This window comes from Rissa tridactyla, chromosome 7, assembly GCF_028500815.1.
Source record: "Rissa tridactyla isolate bRisTri1 chromosome 7, bRisTri1.patW.cur.20221130, whole genome shotgun sequence".
Taxonomy (NCBI): domain Eukaryota; kingdom Metazoa; phylum Chordata; class Aves; order Charadriiformes; family Laridae; genus Rissa; species Rissa tridactyla.
This window is the reverse complement of record NC_071472.1, coordinates 36,442,238-36,461,961: the sequence shown is the minus strand read 5'-3', so window position 1 is coordinate 36,461,961 and position 19,724 is coordinate 36,442,238. Positions and strand designations below refer to the sequence as shown.

The window sequence follows — 19,724 nt, the reverse complement described above, 5'->3', positions numbered from 1 at the left end:
CTGAGAAGGTAGAGAGGGTGCATGCCAGGCTGCTGGTGAGACCTGCACCCTCTGACGTAGCGTCAAACGGCAGATGTTAGTCATCTGAAAAGAAAAAAAAGAGACAATAAAAAGGAAAAAACAAAAGTGGGAATCTGTAATCCTGATGTAAAGATGAGCTGCTGACAATATGGGACAGCCACTTGTTTGCGTATATCTGTACTTTGTCATCCGGCCTGCGCAAAACTGCCTGGTGCTGACGCAGGGCCACCACGGGAGGAAAGAGACTGTGGGGGTTATGGAGTTAAAAAAACCACAATTGTCTGTTCAAACAAGGATGAAGTTCTGACCTGGTCACACAACCCATTCAGTGGTGAAGAGTTATTCGTCTTCATAGGGCCTTCACCCTGTCAGATGCTCTGGTCATTGGGAGCATTGTGCACTGTCGCCTGCTGCACTCGCTACAGTTCTTCTCTCGGGCAACTGCGTGTTTATGGAATAAGATAGTTCAGGTGGTGTGTAAAATATTTGAAACTTGTCCTATGGCAACCAGAAGATTAATAATACTGTCTGAATTTTGTCATTGTTGCCATTGGCCTATTCCACGAGAAAGGGGTGTAAGCTTAGGTAATTACAGTGGGTAACACAGGCGCAACACGCTGCCTGGAGCTAGGCAAAATCTGAACACACTCTGTTGCACTCCTCCTTGCTCCTCGGTTCAGCCAGCAAACCCCAGGGCAGATGCTCCCTCTGGGGTGAGCCCTGGCATGCCGGAAAGCTGGTGGAGCCCGGGGGCTGCAGCCCGGAGCAGAGACACCCTCTCCTCGGCTGGTCCTCCGTGGTGGGGCTAGAGGGGGGGTCTGCAGCGCAAAGGTGGCTGCACGAAGCACCGCCTCCAACTGACCGGATTGCTAAGGCTAAACAGGCTTGGTTTCAGCAGAAATGGAAATTTGAGGAAAGGTATAGTAGGGTACGCATCGGGTATTACAGTAGTCAGGCAGGGGGAGTGTTTAGCAACCCCACATGTCCTTCAATGGATTGGTGTTCTGTGTGTTTTGCCTTTGTAAAACCTGATCTCAACTTTGTGGCAGCTCTTCTGAAGAGTGACATCCAAGCTGTGGTAATTTCCCCTTTGGGGCTTTCTTCTTGCATGGGCAGAGCTTAGAGAGATCTTAACCCCAGTCAGAGCGAGCTGTGGTGGGTACGTAGTGGTCGGTGCGTGCGGGAGCTCCTTTGCTGCGTACTTGGAACGAGGCACTAAATGTCTCTGTCTTCGTGTCGCTGAAGACACGACTGTATACTGGGAACTGTTGGTTTGCTATCTGGAAAAATGGTGTGGAGCCCTTGTGTGCCACTGAGATAAGAAGGAATAACATGTTTTTTGTACAAAGGCAGCGAGCGACACCGATACCTGTCCAATAAGAGGTTCTCTTATTGGATCCCTCTCTCCTCTCCTGATGTGCTGGGGGCCCCAGCGTTTCAGAGGAGCACAGGCGGGACAACCATTTTATCGTCACCTCCATAGTAAACATGATGTAGAGTCTGAAACATTGCGACGTGTTACAAGTCAGTTCGCTTCTGCTGTCTGCCCGGATTCCCACCCTCATTGTTAAGGCTTAGAGATGTTCCCATCACTAATGGTGGTGGACAAAGCAACCTTCTTGTTAAACTACTCAATCGGTGCAGTGATGCTTTTCAAAGCACTGCTTTTCCATTTCACTTTAAATGTCTTATGGTGGAGCTTCTGTCGGTCCATTGGGAATTATTTCATAGTCTGATGCACCTGAGGATCACAAAGTGCTATGTGATTATTCAGTTTAAATTCTTCCTTTATTTGGCTTCCCCCTTTCATTTACCCATTATTCATGTGCCTAGCCTTTTAACATTTCAGTTCTTTTCAAACCTTCGCCCACGCAATCATTCTTACCAAATCTTCATTTTGTGGTTGTACTGTATATTGGATGACGGCTTTTGAGCACGTTGCCTCCCTGACCTGAGTTTTCTTTGCAGCTCACAAACTGCAGCTTTCAGAAGTGTACTGGGCTTATAGCTTGCTCAAATAACTTATTTGAGAAATATGTACTAATTCAATACATGGTGAAATGGTTTGTGCCTGCCATTTATCATCTTCTAATTTGATGATGGTGATATGAAGCAATGAAATAAAAAAACGATGGGGGATTACATTGATATTAGTGTTTTGCACCAACAACCTTTCACTGACCTGGGAGATTTTGTTTGTTTGTTTAGATCTGCTAGAGAAGTCTCGTGTTGTTAAGCAGCCAAGAGGTGAAAGAAACTTTCACATTTTCTATCAGATACTGTCCGGTGCCTCGGAAGACTTCCTCTGTGAGTGTTGCCCTCGTGCCATTTTCAGTTATGAATCTTCTTTACATTTAATGCGCTGTTCCACCCACATCATCTTTTGTGGGAAATGTGATATTGATTCATTTTTGAAATTATTGGTGGCGGCAATAATAAAGTATATGGTTTGGTATTATCCAAATATCTGAGTCAGAATTGGCTTTGCAATGTATTATAAACAAAGGAGAAAGCCTATTCTTATTCAGAAGGCTTGTAATTAAAATATTCTTAAAGAAAACTTAATCCTGCTAATAACAGTTCTTGACAATACTGGTTCTGGGATAAAAGAGCTACTAACAAGTATGCTGTTACTAACTGTATTTTTATTTGATTTATTAGGCAAACTCAAACTGGAGCGAGACTTCAGCAGATACAACTACCTAGGTCTTGATTCTGCCAAAGTGAATGGAGTGGATGATGCTGCAAACTTCAGGACAGTTAGGGTAAGAAGTAGCAGGGGCTTGGGTGCAAACCGCAAAAGGGCTCAACAGTAACGCAGAGATCTTATGCCCTTGGTCTGGCATGAGCAGAGGGCCATCTTTTCCAAGTAATTTTCAGAGTGCTCCACGCTGTTCGTGCTAGGGTATAGCATGTTTACGCGGGGAAGCTTGGCTTCAACTGGAAAATAAAAAGAACCAAATATCTGGAGTATTCTAGTGGGAATACAAAAAAAAAAAAAGGGGAGGGGGGGAAAAACCCCCAAGTCCAGAAGTCCAGGCTCCTTGATCAGATCATGGAAAAGGTTATATTGTGTAGTTGCTTGTAATGACAGTGCCTGAGCTTCGTGAACCAGGTGATGCTGAGCAACGTGAAAGAGAAACAGGGCTTGGGACGTTCTCAACTTGATTTGCCGTGATGTTTTTGCTTGATTGTACTCGAGGAAGTACAGGAAGAATACGGGACCCCGTTACCCAGTGTATACAAATTTAGATTCAAAAAGTTACTTGCTTTTAGAACAACAGAGTGGACTGAGAAGACAGCAGTTCCTGTTTGTTTGACTGTGAAAAATTGCATTGGGTTATAAACTAAATTTAGTGGTTAAAAAATAGTACTGCATTTTAAAAACTCATAAACTGAATGAATCCTGGAAGCAGACTGGACTGACGTGCCAGCTTAACTACCAGATCTTCTTTAACCTGCCTTTTATATTAAGAATCTTACTTACCTAAGCATAGTAATTATATCATGTTCTTTTTGTAGCAAAAAGTGTTTATAAAACATTTCTAATTTATGCTAATACAGATAAATGGTGAATTTTGCAAGCATGAGCTGTTTAAATGTAGATTCTTTTATCTCATAATTTTACCTGTCCCCTTTACAGAATGCAATGCAGATTGTTGGTTTTATGGATCATGAAACACAGTCTGTTTTTGAAGTGGTGGCAGCCGTTCTGAAATTGGGAAATATTGAATTTAAGCCTGAATCTCGTGTGAACGGCTTAGATGAAAGTAAAATCAAAGATAAAAATGGTAAGATGAGGTTAATGACATGAGGAAAAAACATATAAATAAATAACTAAATAGAAAGTGCTTTCAAAACTAATAACTGTTTCCTTATGCGGTGCATATTTTTAACAACTTTGTTTGGCAGGGTAGCCGGGGGAGAGTGTGGATGGGGGGACACTTCTGTTGAAGAAAACCTGTTTTGGGAAAGTACTGAACTACTTAAAAGCTAAGAGTTTGGACAAAGAAAAAGCAATGGTACAAAAGGATTCATTATATTTACACTGTTCTTTTTCATGCTAGAACTCAAGGAAATCTGCGAGTTGACGGGTATAGACCAGTCTGTATTGGAAAGAGCTTTCAGCTTCCGGACGGTTGAAGCCAAGCAAGAGAAAGTTTCAACAACACTAAATGTGGCTCAGGTAAAAGGAGGTTCTGATTTTAAAGGAAAGGAACGTTTTAAATGGCTGTTTATTCTACAAGACAAAACCATAACTGCCCAAATAGAAACTGCAGTAGGCTGTACTGAATAAAGTATATCATTAACATAAGTGTGTTTTTTCTTCAGCTGTTTCTAAGTGTTCAAATATACTGGATGTTTTGCTTTTAGGTGTGAATTACCTCAAAAGGATAGGAAAATCTTGCAGAAAATGATAAAATGGACCAGTTCTGCACAAAACGCATGTTGAAAGTATTGTGGCAGACGGTTCTCATTTAGAGCAACTGGTGTAATTTCATGTGAGTCGTATGCCCCAGGCTGCTGCAAAACTGCTGCTGCCAGCTTATGTTTCTGTAACGCTGCAGAGCCAGTGGGATTGCCACCTGTGTCTCATCAGCTCAGGCTAGCAGGAATGTCATTTCCCTAACCACAGCTGCTCAAGTCCCTCTAGGACTACGGAATCCCCTGAGGATTAGGATGGGGGATGTGAGTCTTTAGAGGATAAATAGATGAGCAGGAAGGGAGTCGGAGCGCCCTGATTGTGGCTGCTGTTCCAGCTCGCCTGCAGCCTGGAAGGCAGAGGGATGCACCGGCAAGCAGCCAATGCTGCCCCAGCATGCTGGCACCCCTGGTCTGGCAGAGGCACTGCTGCCTGAGCCGTTCTCGCTCTCTTCATAGCACCTTTAAGATATGGCAGTCACGTAAAAAGTTTGGGATTAGCCCGGCATTTATAACATTTTTCTTCTTTCTTCTGTTTAGGCTTATTACGCCCGTGATGCTTTGGCAAAGAATTTGTACAGTCGACTGTTTTCTTGGCTTGTTACCAGAATCAATGAGAGCATTAAGGTATTGTTGTTTTGTGCCTGGAAAAGAAAAATCAATAGGAATCCTTTAAATTAAAGTGGACAGTAAAACCTTATTTGCCAATTTTGTTTTTCATGGTTGTACAGTGTTAGAAACGGTACAGGTGAATAACTGTATCACAGCTCAACAAATTGCTGTCTGCTCTGTTTTTCAGCTTATGAAAATAGCCATGTGAAGTGTATTTTGGGAAACCATACTTAACATTTTAGTTTACAGAATTTGACACCCTACTTACGAGAGGGTTTTCTTGATTCCCAAGTATGAAATGTACACATGACTGACTCAAGGTTTAATTTTTTTTAAAGGCACAAACAAAAGTGAGAAAGAAGGTAATGGGGGTGCTGGACATCTACGGCTTTGAAATTTTTGAGGTAAGACCTTTATAATAGTAAGTATCGAACGTGAGAGCTGTTATTAAAACTCAATAGAGTAGTTTATAAATGTGTAATCAGAACACGTAATTTGAATCAAGTGTGTCATTTCTGACAAAGACATGCTAGAAAAGTAAGCCAAAAAGAGGTGTCTTAGCATGTCTGGCAAATGAGACAAAAATTTATGAAAGCCCAACTTGTGTTTTTACACCATAGGTAAATAAATATTTATGATGGGTAAACTAAATATATTTTGTTGTGACATACGTTCTGAGCATAAGAGAAATTCTGGCAATGTCTGTTCTGCCCTGAGGCATTTTGTGGATGCCTTTGAACGAGCTTTCTATCTTTTAAAAAACACAACAAAAACTATACATTTTTTTCCTGTCAAAATTAAATAAGGAATTATATTCCATTTCATCTTGGTTCACTTAAATAAATATTCTGTACCGATTCCTAGCTAACGATGTGTGGCTTACTGCTGTTTGCTTATGATAGTATTTTTAGACTGGTGGTATACTGAAACAAAAACAATACAAGAGGAATTTTTAATTGGGTTAGAGAACACCAGGGAGAGGGATTTTTCATAAATCTTACTCTGACAGTTTATTTTAAGAGATTTATAGATCTCGGCTGGAAACTGTATCTAATGTTTAAACTTGAAACTCGACGGGGGAGAAAAATCAGTAGAAACCTTGCAATCCTTACTCACTTCCCCACATCCTTCTTGAAAATCTAGGGAACATGTTTAAACTGTGTAGGTGATGGGAATAATCCAGACAAGAGTAATTACATATGGGAGGGTGGTGTAAGTTTTATTTCAGAGGCATAACATCAAAGTATGTGCAAATCAAAACACCCCTGTGAAGAGCAAAAACAGAGCTGATGCTTGCTTCAAGGGTTTACTAAGCTAGGTTGTATTGTTTGCATTAAACATAAGAGCATATTTATGACAATATATTGCAAGCGGCCAGGTGGCTGAACGCAGATCTCGGCGCCAGATCTCTCTCTGGAGCTGGTCCCTGGCGTACCTTTAGAAAGCTGGACACTAGAATGGTACTGCTGGCATCTTCGGGCAGGATTCTTGTTTTCACTAGCTCTTTCTTTTATGTTTGCTTAAGGATAAACATGTAGGGTGAGGTGGAAGACGGAAGCTCATGCTAGGACACAAGCCAACTGAGTAATCGTGTTTGTGGGATGGTGTTGCAGAAACCAGGTTGTTTCGTGCCTGTAATTTCATTTTTGGTAGGACTTCCACATCTTAGCAGGTCATAAAAGCAGTTGAGTGTAGGAGTTGTAGTTTCCCAGAAGAAAAATGTAAAAACGAGGCTCTTTTCACTTAGCTTGCATACTGAATTACAATGTAGCTTTCCTGATTTATACAAACTCAAAAGCTTTAAAAAAATACAGGCAGTTATTGTTCAGGCCTTTAAGTGTTGAGTATTGGTTCCAATGGAAGAGGTGTGAAACGTTTGCCTTGTGACTCAAGAGGATCAAATTCACCAGTACGTTCACACAAGACTGGACTGTTCCTCTCATGAGTTAAAACCTGTGGCGAGAGCACCAGCCAAGCAGCTTGGTTCAGCATCACAGAAATAAATGGAATTATTTCTGAACAGTCAAAATGGGATTCAGGTAGCGTGCCAGAAACATACATGGCTTGTATTATACCGTATTTTAATTTTAAGACATTTGAAAAAGAAATGTATTGGTTTAGGTTTCTAGAGGTAACTAGTACAGTTACTGGTATTGGGACTGCATGGCGGTATTGTAATTCAAAGGGTGAATGGTAGAAAAAAAAATCCATTAGAAAATCCTGAATCAGCTGTGTTTGCAGTACTGCCCACTTAGCCATCCCTGTGTTTCCAGACAGGTTAATTTTATAATCAGAAACTGCTGACTTATTCTTAGTTGGATCAAAAGCAAACATATTCTTTCAAGGCAAAAAAAATTAATAAATTATTTTCTATACAGCTCTACTTGGAACAAAAGATGGTGTTATGTCACGGTCCTTGAATGAAATAATTCTGTAATGAACACTATGTAGACAAAATGTAACTGGTCTTGTCGTCACTTGAATGAATGCCATGTAGTAAGGTCAATCAAGAGGACGCCTGCCAAATATTTTTGTGTTAAGTTTTGTAACAAATGATTGCATCTCACAAAATTATTAAGGATCTTGAGAAAATGCTTAAAAAAGAAATTATTGTTAAGAATTTAAGTAACCACTTCACAGAAAGTATGTTGTTTAAAATTAATTATATTAAACCAATCAATAAATGAATGAAATGTTAACACAATACAGTAACTCAAGGAAAAGTCAATAATGTAATAAGATTTATAGCATTAAAAATATAGTGGAATTTGGACTGTGTGGTACATTTGTAAACACGGTGGCTAAACGTTCAAAATATTAGCTGAGTTGTAGCTCATGGCAGTAACTATATCCATCTAATTATAAATTACTTAAAACCACTGACTAAAAATGCGCAGTTCCCTTTTGAACCTAATTCTTAAGTCAGATTTTGATTTTCATGTCTGTTCTTGAAGGTTAGAACTAACATGATCTCTACAAAGAATGTTTTTTGGCAAAAACATATTTGAAATACTTCCTTATCTGTGAACTTGTGTGTTTTAAACTTGTAAGCTATTTGATATGCTGAAGGTAAATGGCCTACTTTAATCATGTTTTTTACTCAGGAAGCAGATAACTTTATCATCAGCACATGTTCCTTGACCTAAAGTGTCCTTGTACCTTGGAGACAGAACATATCAAAAACCATAGAAGGTGTAGTAGGAGTTTTTTAAATACATGCTAAATATTTACACGTGAAGCTCAATACCATTGAAATAAGTATCAAGATATTTGTTTCCTGAAGGGAGTTTTGGTGTTTGGTTTTGGGTTTTGTTTTTCCTTTACCCCTCAGGATCGCTGAAAGAATAAACTAATGATATTCCAGTGTACCTTTTTTGTCCTGAGGTTCTCACTTAAAAGTTATTGGAATACATTATGGACTGGCCTGATTCCACTGCAAAAACATCCGTTTGCTACAGATTTTTGAGGTTTTTGTTTTGTTTCATACTATTTCTTGGGTCTTACTCCTGTTTAGGGTGATTCCTTAGATCATCCGACAATTCCTCCTACAAGAAGAGAAAAGAAATCCAGATTTACCATTCTGAAAGATCTTACACTTCACCTTCTGATGACAATAGCAATCTTGTTCTATTATATGCAAATTAAGGCTTATATGAGATTTTTTTCATCTATTTTTGAAAGATGACTTTATTCACTGTCCACTGTAATTTCTACAATTTTCTATAATTTAAGATGAAGTCAATTTACAAAGTAACTGGAGGTTGAAATTCAAAAAAGGGAAGATACTGTAGTATTGATAACGCTGGGATAATCTTTGGCATTTGGTTTCCGCTAGTATTATCATCAAAGACAAACCATTTTTCAGACAAACCCAAAAGCTATCCAAGAAAGCAGATTTAAGGACTTGACTGTCCAAAAATTCAGATTAGGGAATTTAAATCTATTGATAATCCTCAGCCTCTGTGGGCTTGGCAAATGTCAAGGGCAAGCTTGGCTTAAACAATCCACAAAATAGGTGCTGTAAAGCTGTGTTTATTTTTGAGTCCTGTCACGCCCTTCGTGGTAAGCGGTATGCTGGGACTGAATGTTTTGAAAGTGAAATGCTGAAATTCTGGGTGTCTGTGTGAATTGCCTATCGACAAGGATTTAGGGACTAGGATTAGTGTGAAAATGCAGGCTACAGGACCGGGTTGGTTGTGTAATGCTGCTGGAGCGCGAGCAATGGATTGAAGCCTGACACTAATTGCTCCAAGTATGTTTATCTACATTTTTGAGCGGCTGTGTGCATAGTCAGTCTGCAGTCTAGTCTGTGATTTGAGATGGGGCAGGGATGATGGTTGGTGGCACTGGGAATTTCAGAACCAATTCGATTGCAGACTTGGTGGAGTAGGTTTAGGGCTGGTCCCATGTTATTCCGTGTTTGATTCTGTGTTTTTGGGCAGACGTGGTTTTTGCATCTCTGCAAAATGTCAGGGTTGGGTTGTGGGAGGGGTAGGGTTTATGAAAAAGAAACAAAGGCTGTAGGAGGCAGATGACTGAGACCCGGCAGGTTTCAATGGAGATGAGCAGAAGACTCATTCTGTTTGGTTTGGACAGTTAATTTTCTGTTGTGTACGTTTCCTGTGTAGATGAGGGCTAGGGTATGTAAAACTGAACGTCTTGGAGCAAGTGTGAATATTTCATTCTGCCTAGCCTTCAGAGATAAAAATGTCTGTGCTAGTTGGCTTAAAGGCTTTATTCTGAATTTTCAGCTGCCACTATGTAACTGGTCCACATGACGAAGCTAATGATTTGGAGTGTGGTTTTATGAAAATTAAGGCTGCCAAACAAGGCTTATTCTTGAAATTTGCCAGGCCTTGAGAAGACAGTTTAAGAGTGAATGCTTTCTGCTCAGTCCCTTGGCAGAGTAGTTTGTTCCACATTTTTCCTTTTGTTCCAGGTACACAAGAACATGGCAGCATCCATCACATTCTGCATAAACCCCAGTAAATAAAAATACCACCAACAAAAGAGTCAAATAAGCCACCCAGCAGCAGGTCCATGTCTCACAATCTGTGATGCACTTTGATAGTTCTTATATTCGTTTACAGCAATTAACTTGTTTCTTGTGTGTAGAAATCCCTTGTGGTGATGGAAAGAAGCTTGGTCATATTGCATGTACTACATAAACTCTGGGGACCCTTTCTTCATGTCTTGACTTTGGCTCTAACTCAGCCATGGATATCTGTTGTCTTGGTAGTTGCCTTAATCTCCAGACCGTAATTTCCAGCCATTTCTTCTAAGTGCCATACCTTGCAACAGATTTCCTTTTCGAAATTGTTTAACCCTTTTTCCGATGCCCATCAGCGTATCTGATTGCAAAAGGCAAAGCCCAGTCTAGTGTGAAAGAGGAATTTTTAATCTATAATTGATCAACTACATCTACTGGCAGGTGTTATGAAAGAGGGAAGCTTTACAGAGAGGGACCCTTGGTTGGACTCCTAGGTGCTGTGGAGATTTTAAAATACAGTTAAAGCAATAATTTCCTGAAGTGCTGGAGTGCTCAGAAACAGAGGGTCATCCCAGGAAGTTAATCACCGTTTAATTAATCACGTTATAATGTAAGTATTTAGAGAGGCTTGTTTGGCAAAACACAGGTTTATGAAGTAAATCCCATCGGCCGGCTGTTTTCAACAGAGGAAATATTTGAAATGCTGGAGCAAATATACATGATTTCTTTGCTTCGGTTTGTGAGAATAACATTTTGCCCAACAGCAGCTATTATGCCTTAGTAGAGGAATGGATGAGATTATATCGTAGGTTCTTGTCTATTTGGAATTTCTGTTGTTCCAGGACCGTAATTTATCAGGTTGAGTTGGTTGAAGTGATTGTACCTGGGTTTCCCCATGGATCTTGCATGCATTGTGTGCACTGAATTCACTGTAGTTTCTTGCCCTTTTAACTCCAAATTTGGTTTAGACCTGCGTTTCCAGACACCACAACTGAGAGCGAAATGGATTTGAGAGTGCCTGGTTCTCTACCAGTGCCAGTAGCATCGATAAGGGCTGAATATGACAAGGATGAATATGGCAAATATGGAAAGTGGATAATCCCTGATTGCTTCCATTAGATACATGGAAACATAGTCAATTACATGTGGAATATTTATAGTTAAGTGATAGTCCTCTCTGGTTCTTTGCCTACAGACGTACTTACACAAAAGCACAGAGCTTATTCTAGTTTAAAGGAGGTATTTTTCAATTAAGTTTGATTACTTGAATGTTTGTATATGTAAACAGAAAAGTAAGGGATAAATATAGATAACATATCTTCACTAACTTTGCAGAAAATTTAAAAAAATATTATAACTGGGTCATGTGTAACTCATTGCTTTCTAAGATAAAAAATTGTGTCTTTTTTCATTTTCTTTAAATGGACTTTCCCCATTTTGCTGATTTCCTTTTTCTAGCGTTTATATTTCTTAGTTTCATCTCATAAATTCGTATGCTTCTGTGGTCATGCATAAAAATCCCTATCCCCAGACACCACAGTAGGTTATAAATTAAATTTGCTGGTTGGTTTCACCATTTGTCTCAGTGAAGCGAGTATGTTGGTCTTTTATCATCGTTACTTTTGCCACCTGGCTTTTTCTCTAGGAGCCTCAGTAGTAGTCTAGGGGCCTGGTGGAACTACCTGGGATCACCCATCTATGTTAGGAGACTTCTGATGCCCAGAGCTGCATTGATGCTGAAAAAACTTAATTTCTGGGGCTGCGTGTGTATGTGTCAGAGCAAAAGTATCGGTCTCTATATGTCGCCCCCACCACCCTCCCTCCCCCAATATTGATCAAAAAGTTCATTTTAATGGCATTAGTTCCGTTGATTTCAACAGTTGGTTTCATGACTTCATGGCTTTTCCTTTCAATACTTCTCATGTGTTTTTTAGGTGTATGTGTTCATATAAGGTATTTGAAAAGGTGTTGCTGAGGACCTTTTTGTCAGTGTGGTTTAGACTGAGCAATATGTAGATTTTTGAATTGGCTCTCAACAGGAACTGGTGTGATGAAAGATTAAGAAGGAAGAGGAAATATTGAGAAACACCTTTTATAGGTGGGATACTGATGATATAGTCTGTAGATTTGGATCAACAACATACACTTGATTTGGGGAACATGGTGAAGTGGAAAGGACACAAGAAAACGGAACACTTAAACTAGGACTTTATTAGGCAGGTGGAAGATAAAAATTTATTCCTACCTTTTAGTATGGAAAAGTACCCAGTTTTCAGTTTCAAGTAAGTATCTTAGCTGGCTCAGTGTCTCTGGAAATGACTGGAATTTGGGTCCGAATTTGGGTCCTCAAAAGTGAATTGGAATTCTTTGTGGGGAGAGAAGGTTAGCAGGTAGCTGGTTTTCATAGGAAAATGCCCTGGTTCAGATACTTTGTGTTCATAAATCTAATGCAGGAAGCGGCACTCAGCATCAGCACGTGGACACATTTCTGCCTGAGACCATCAGGCAGATCCCTGTTATTTGTTTCAGTGGCCAGTCCAGCCTAAACCACAACAGACCACTAAGAGACTTTGAGCCTAATTTTTTAATTTTTTTTTTTTAACAAAAATATTTTTATTTTGTCTGTTTGCTATTGGTATTTTACTGGTATAACAATATGTAAAGTCTGGAACATCCATATATGTTTTTTCAGATGATTCTATGATACACATGACTGGAATATTCCAATGAAGAAATTAGGTAAAATACTAAGGAACGAAAAATATTTTCCTTAGACTTTCAAGCACCGATATGTAATTAATGTAATAGCAGGGGTTCAAAGCAAGAAAGTTTTATCTTTTCATGGTTGACTCTAACAACCTGAGTGAGATACAACATCGTGATCTGCTTGTGTAGAGAAGTACTATATTTTTGCATGGAGCAGAATTTTTTAGAGTTAAAAAACTTGCTATTCATGAAATGCCACCCTGATGCCCAGTAGTTTGAAGGCTGATAAAGACTAAAGCTGTATGAGCAAGACACCATTATTTGTGAAATGAAAAACACGGTGAAGTAAGCTTTAATTTTTGTTAGTGAATTTTTCTACTTGTCTATATTTATTGTTGCACCTGATAAAAGGTTGGGAGGATAAGCTGAGGGTGGTTGGCTGATCTGTATCTATATATTTGACATGACTAAGCCTATCTCAGGTGACATTCTGACATTTCCCAGCACCTTTAATTTAATTTGAGAGACGGAGTGGCTTTTTCTTCCCCAAAGGTTATATTTTGTATTCCACAGTGATTTCAAAGGGACAGTTTGAAACGCTGCTATAAAAATGCAGGGATTGAAGTGCTGCTCTCAACCTTAGACTAACAGAATTACAGCCTGGAAGAGAAGCTTACACTTTGAGAAGTACTGGTCTTAAATATTTATTTTTTTCCTTAAAATTTCCTAAGAATATTTGAGTTTACTAACTCTTCCTGAAATCTGGGGTCTGATAGTGCTGCTTCTGTGTTTGTCAAAACCCTTTCTGGCACTTAATGCCAGCGTAAGGAGGAAGTACAGTCTCTCGATGGCTGGATTCTCCCAGCCTCCTCCTCCTGAATTAATGCTGTGCTGTCACTGCTATTATCCAGGCTCTGTTGTCTTCTAAAAAACAATGTCAGAAAGTCCTTTAGATCACTCCTAGTTCTAATGTACTAATTCCTAGGAGCCTTCATTAAAATATTCGGGGACAATTGATTTACATGATTCGTGAAGCCCTCACATAATAAAAAAACTATAGATATGCAGTGATGAAGAAAAAATTCCCAGAATCTCTGTTGCTTTATTCAGGTGTGTCCAGGGATAAGCACTAATAATCTTCTGCATACAGTGTTTCTTAAAACCTGCAGGAAATGCCTCTTTCTAAAACGTATTTAATTTACCGACTGTCTTCTGGTCTGTTCAGAGTTAAGTGTGTTGAGAATTTCAGTAATTCCAAACATTTTGCCTCATTTTCTTTGCTGTAATTAACTGTTAGCCTTTTGCTCTCTATCGTACATAAAGACCAAAATCGCTACTGCTCTTCAATGACTTTTTTCCTGGAATAGCAATTTTCAGTGGCTTGGCAATGTCAAATAGAATTTCATAGCTTAGTGAGTGATTTGTGAAGAACTCTGTGGATTTTGGTTTGCTTTTCTTTGGCAAACCATAAATAACACCGATACACAAATCAGGAAAGCGTCTAGCAATTAGTTTAATATATTGTTAATGACATTTTAGTTAGGTGGTTTAGCTGGATTTGCAGTCCAGTTTCCGTCCTCTTTTGAAGATGAAGACTGTGTATAATATGTGAGCAAAAAGTCCTGCATTCCTTGTAATCGGAATAACAAGGTCTTTTGGAGAAACAGTCTTTCTGCTTTAGGTGGCATGTGCCTGGCAGCAGGATGCAGAGCGTGTTTTATCCTTCCTCTTTGCTGGTCAGTCGGGGTCTTTTTACTTCAAACTCTGTATATCTAAAGTGATGGCCTTATCCGAATGTGTCAAATAAACTTTTACCCATTCTTCCTCCAGTACTCTCTCTTCCATTCCCCTTTCCCCTCTCCTTTTAATGAGATTCGTCTACTGAAGGTTATATATATGGCTTTTTGAGACAGAAGATACACGGTGATTTAGAGACATGACAATGCAAGAATGCTGTTCTGTGTTAAACTCTGAAGTGCCGCAGTCCCTTGGTTTATTTGTTAATCTTTGGATATCTAAAGATACACTCATCTACAAAAAAATAATGCATAACATTTATGTAGTACTTCACATTTGCACTGACGTATAATATGAGTCTGATAAAAAGACTGATCTATTTGGTCTGCCAAATAAATGCTAATAGATGTTTTATATTCTGTGTTGTTATGGAAGTAGTACAAGTACTGACTGCAGTTTATGTAATTTCTTTTTGCAACAGAATGCAGTAAGTATGACTTGTTTGCAGTGCTGACTTTGATGCATGCCAAATTTTAACTTTCTCTTCTAGAGCTATGCAAGTTTCGCAATCTCTGATTGATAATTGCAGTTGGTGTGAGGGGCAGTTTGATGTGGCTGAGAAAGTTTGGTGATCAGCTATGATTTTGCGTTACCTAAAACTAAAATGATAAAAGTAATCTGTGCTACCTCAATATTTTCTAATCTGCTTGTGTGTTCTTAATCTCGTTTTAGCAACCAGATCCGTAATTTAAACATTTAAATGATTGCAGTTGCCCTTAGTCATAAAAATGCTATCACCATAACCTGAGTTTCACAGGTATTGTATAGTAGACTTATTTGGTAGTGTAAAAAGGCATAGTGCTTTATTCTGCAAATTTTCAGGCTTCCTAAATAACCAAAGTGTTCTTGACGATTAGTGATTAAGGAAGGAAAGGGGGGAAAAAAAAATATAAACAGGGCAGGGGGGAGGGAACCCCACAACCCCAAAGCTGAGAAAAGACAACCAACAGTGGATATCCAAACTTACTCTTGATTGCAGTTATTTCTGCAGATACATGTATAAAATTCTTACAATATTAACGACCTTTTCAAGCACTGGAAAAAAAACAAACAGTGAAGCTGCTCTTCCCTTTCTCTTTGAAAGGGGCATTTTAACCTCAGAATGGGCACCTGGCCACCAAACTGCACTCATTTAAGATGATGTAGATGAAGTGGTGATCCACAGCTTTTATGCTGCAGTCCTGGCCCTGGTGAGGTCAGCAGCAAAGCTTCAGCTGGCTGGAGTGCGAGGGCTTTACCTGTGGTGTGTAGGGGCTTGCTGCAGCCGTCGTTTCCGATGCTGACGTGTGTCCCTCTGGAAGCGTGCGGCTGTAGCATCCTAGCCCCGCTCCGGCAGAAGTCCTGTCGTGCAGCTGGGATGGAGCAAGCTGCCGTGGTGGCTGAGCAGCCTTCCCACTGCCTGCCCACCCGCCCGTCCTTCCAGGTTCTGCTCTGGTCCCTTCTGCAAAGGGTCACACGCATGCTTGCTCCCTAACCCGGTTTTATATGAATTAGCTTTTTAAAGGATTTTTGGTTGATAATTTTTTTTTTTTAATTCCCATCCTTTCATGGGGCAATAACATGAGCAGTTTGGCAGGGAGGAGGTGGGTTGGCCTCTGGAGACAATAATCTCTTAACCCAGGCTCAGCTGCAACCAGAATAGCAGTTTGGGCCTCAGTCTGTAGTGAAATAGGAGACTTTATTTGCTACTGAGCGATCCCGGTTGGAAAAGAGCTAATGCTACCATCATAATTTTATTTATCAGCACCTACAGGAGACTACATTTTACGCATGGGGACAGATTAGTGCAGGCAAAACGTTTGTTGCTTATTTCCTGACACCACAGGCCTCCTTATGACCCCTGCCAAGGAAGCGATACAGAGGCATCACGAATATAAACCTACAGAGTTTTTGTCCCTCCCCATAGAGAAAGCCTCAGGGAAGGATTTGGTCTGAAATTTCCAAACTAATCTCATTCTCAATAAAATATTACTCAAACCATCGCATCACAAAGCTGGAAGGAGTAGTTAATAAAGCAGCTTGTTGACTTGCAGCTGCTGCAGTAACTTACTCCAGCTGAGTTCCAGGGTGTTTACACAACGGCAAATGCAAACATGTTTTATCTGACAGGACAACAGTTTTGAGCAATTCATTATCAACTACTGTAATGAGAAGTTGCAGCAGATCTTCATTGAACTTACCCTCAAAGAAGAGCAGGAGGAATACATCCGAGAGGTAATACTTCATGGAGCTTTCCTTATCCTCTCTTCTTCCCGTTGTCCTGTCCCTGTAATGAAGATACGCAGGCATGCATGCTGGAACCTCTTTTCAGGGAAGAGTCACTTTTTGACCACAGGCCTGGCATGGAGCATGTTTGTGTAGGACTGTGTGGTAGTTATTAAGCGAAAAAAGTTGGTTTTGTTACACATGATGAGTTCTCCAGGTATAAACCAAACCCAACTCTCATTCATTGGCAACAACGACTGGCAGTTCTGAGCAAGGGCTAATTATTAGAAGATGAATATTGCTTTCTGGTATTAGTGCCATTACCCTACAGCCTGTGTTTTGGATTATGCAGGAGCATCTGGGATACACCCCAGCAGCGGCCACAGCTAATCCTATTTCAAAAGGGAATTGGGCGGGTGAAACAAGAGCATGCAAGATGAAAGAAGCTACAAATAGATTTTGGTTCTAGTTTTCTTCCAGAGAAGTATTGAAGGGAGCTGTGTGAACTTTATGGGTAAATTTAAGATGTGCTTTGGAGCCTAGACGCTGGTGTTTGATGGTATTTTGTGAGTGAATGTCAAGTTACAGTTTTAACAAGTTTTAGCGGTAGTCCCCGTGATACACAGAGCTCAGACAAAATACCAGCTCACAGCTGTAGGAAACGGCATACACTGCCCATGCTCAAATTGGATGATACTATTTTGCTGGGTAAACATTTTTAAAAATTGAATGAAGTTCTGACCTTATAATCCCGAAGAGAATATGAAGTTTGGGCATGTATTTTTAATTTTTGCCTTCAGTTGTGAAACTCTTGAAACATCATTACTGCAATTTGGTTCTTGAATGATATTTCAAATGCTCTGAAAAAAATAAACTGTAAGAAGTACCACAGAATGCAAATTAAGAATTAAATTAATATTTTTCTTTTTCCAGTCCTTTGCCCTACCAGCGTTACCTCCTGATGCACTGGCATCTCATCCTGGAAATTTTATCACTGATGTTTGAAAAAAAATTAGGATATTAGGAATATCTGAACAACAGCCAGACTCCAGATTTTTCAGATAGCTCATCTAAATTTAGCCCTCTTTCTTCCTCCCGTTAAAAAGAAGCCAACTAAGAGCTTAGAAATTTTGATCTGGGATGCTTGCAGTGAAATGGGCCGATTTCCTTATAACCAGTGGGAGCGCGGGCAGAGCGGTGCTGGGGCGGGCGGGGGGCGGAGGGGGCTGGCGGGGCGCCAGGGGAGTGCATGGGAAGCTGACACGGGTGGGGGAAAGGAATGGCGAGCGGGTTTGGCAGCCGCTCAAGGACAGTCGTTGTGCACAGATGATGTTAGTAGTAGATGATTGCATTTCTATCTTAATAAATAAAATGTTAGGAAGCGTATAGAATTAAATTTGAAAGTTGTATCTTCGTTAATGAATAAAATTTTAAGTTGCCTAGAGGAAAAGCTCCTTTGATTGTCTTCCTGTTCAAACATTTATTTATTTTTTTTTTAATAGGGGATTGAATGGACTCATATTGAGTATTTCAACAATGCTATAATTTGTGACCTAATAGAAAATGTAAGTTATGTTCCAGAATCTCTCTGAATAATTTTTTTTTAATACATGGATTGAATTTAGCTGTAAAGTCTCTGTACATCCTCTGCACTTTGATTTTATAAAACAAGCCACTCATTGCATTAGTCATCTTATTTTGTATGGTAAAAGTTTATTTTGCTACAAATTTTTTTTTTATATAAGCCTATATGTTACTTTGTTAGAAATGTTCAGCAGCACCTTATGCATAAAAAAAAAAAAACAAACAAAAAAACCCAAAACAAACAAACAAAAAAACCCCCACCAAAACCCAAGCACCAAACAACCCTTAAATGCTTACATTCGGTGCTGTTTTCAATAGCAGATACCCCATGCTGCATTCTAAGTGGCATTTTTTTATATGGAAACTAGAAAACTCAATAACTTGTTACTGAGTGCTTTAGGTACAGAAAGTACTTGTATCTAATAAGAGAATTTCCTATGGACTTAGCACAGCAAGAAAGATAAAAACCTTAATAGTTAGAGAAGAACAGTTTTTAACCATTAACATAAAATATATGCTGGTTTTACCCATAAACTGGCTACTTTCAGTTAAGTGGCAGTTTCTATAGTCTGAGTAAATGACACAAAATTCCAACATGAACTTCAAGATTCAGATCCCAGAAGCAGTCTTTCAAAAATGCAGATACTAAAAGTCTGTTGAAAATGGGGACGAGGAAAAGAGACAAACTTTGAAACGGTTTGAAGAACGTTTTTCTGGGTAGCAGAAGTGAGACAGGAGAGAGCCATCTCCTTTTTATGCCTTGATGGAAACGTGATGGAACACTAAACCTCTTGCCTTGAAACTTCAGAACCAAACTGGAATCCTGGCCATGCTAGATGAAGAATGCCTGAGACCAGGAACTGTTACTGATGACACCTTTTTAGAAAAACTGAACCAAGTCTGTGCCACCCACCAGCATTTTGAGAGCAGGATGAGCAAGTGCTCCCGGTTCCTCAACGACACCTCCTTGCCTCACAGCTGCTTCAGGATTCAGCATTACGCTGGCAAGGTACCTGGTGAAGCGGGGGGTATGTGGTGTCTGGAGGGTGTTGTACCTGTGCAAAGCCTAGGTTTGGTCCAGTGGGGAGGCTCTTCATCCATTAAATTATGTTACAGTAATGGAGGAGAACTCTTTGAGTCAACAGTTGATCAAAAAAATCGAGACCCGTTTTAATCTTTTCCATCTTAAGCCGAAGATCCGTCATTTGGGCTGGAAGCTTTTCAGAGATCACGCTGCTTTGGTTGAAATCAAGGGCAGTACTCCTTTCTGCAAAGGAGAAAGTTGTCCCATGTGCTTTGGTCGTGAGCTGCTTGTGCCGCTAGGTCTCCGCAAGTAAAAATGTTGTTCAGAATGACAAAAATTCACACACATCTGAAGACAAGATGT

The 19,724-nt window shown here is 39.8% G+C and overlaps 1 protein-coding gene across 5 annotated transcripts in view; it reads left to right on the top strand.

Moving 5' to 3' along the window:
- Positions 1–19,724, top strand: part of MYO1B (myosin IB) — a 115,008-nt gene that overhangs the window by 68,438 nt on the left and 26,846 nt on the right. For all 5 annotated transcript variants that reach the window (XM_054208472.1, XM_054208475.1, XM_054208473.1 and 2 more), the window contains exons 8-16: positions 2,230–2,328; positions 2,683–2,786; positions 3,665–3,812; positions 4,089–4,207; positions 4,984–5,070; positions 5,394–5,459; positions 16,658–16,762; positions 18,256–18,318; positions 19,146–19,346. In XM_054208472.1, coding sequence (XP_054064447.1) covers positions 2,230–2,328; positions 2,683–2,786; positions 3,665–3,812; positions 4,089–4,207; positions 4,984–5,070; positions 5,394–5,459; positions 16,658–16,762; positions 18,256–18,318; positions 19,146–19,346 — 992 coding nt within the window. The remainder of the gene's footprint in view (positions 1–2,229; positions 2,329–2,682; positions 2,787–3,664; positions 3,813–4,088; positions 4,208–4,983; positions 5,071–5,393; positions 5,460–16,657; positions 16,763–18,255; positions 18,319–19,145; positions 19,347–19,724) is intronic.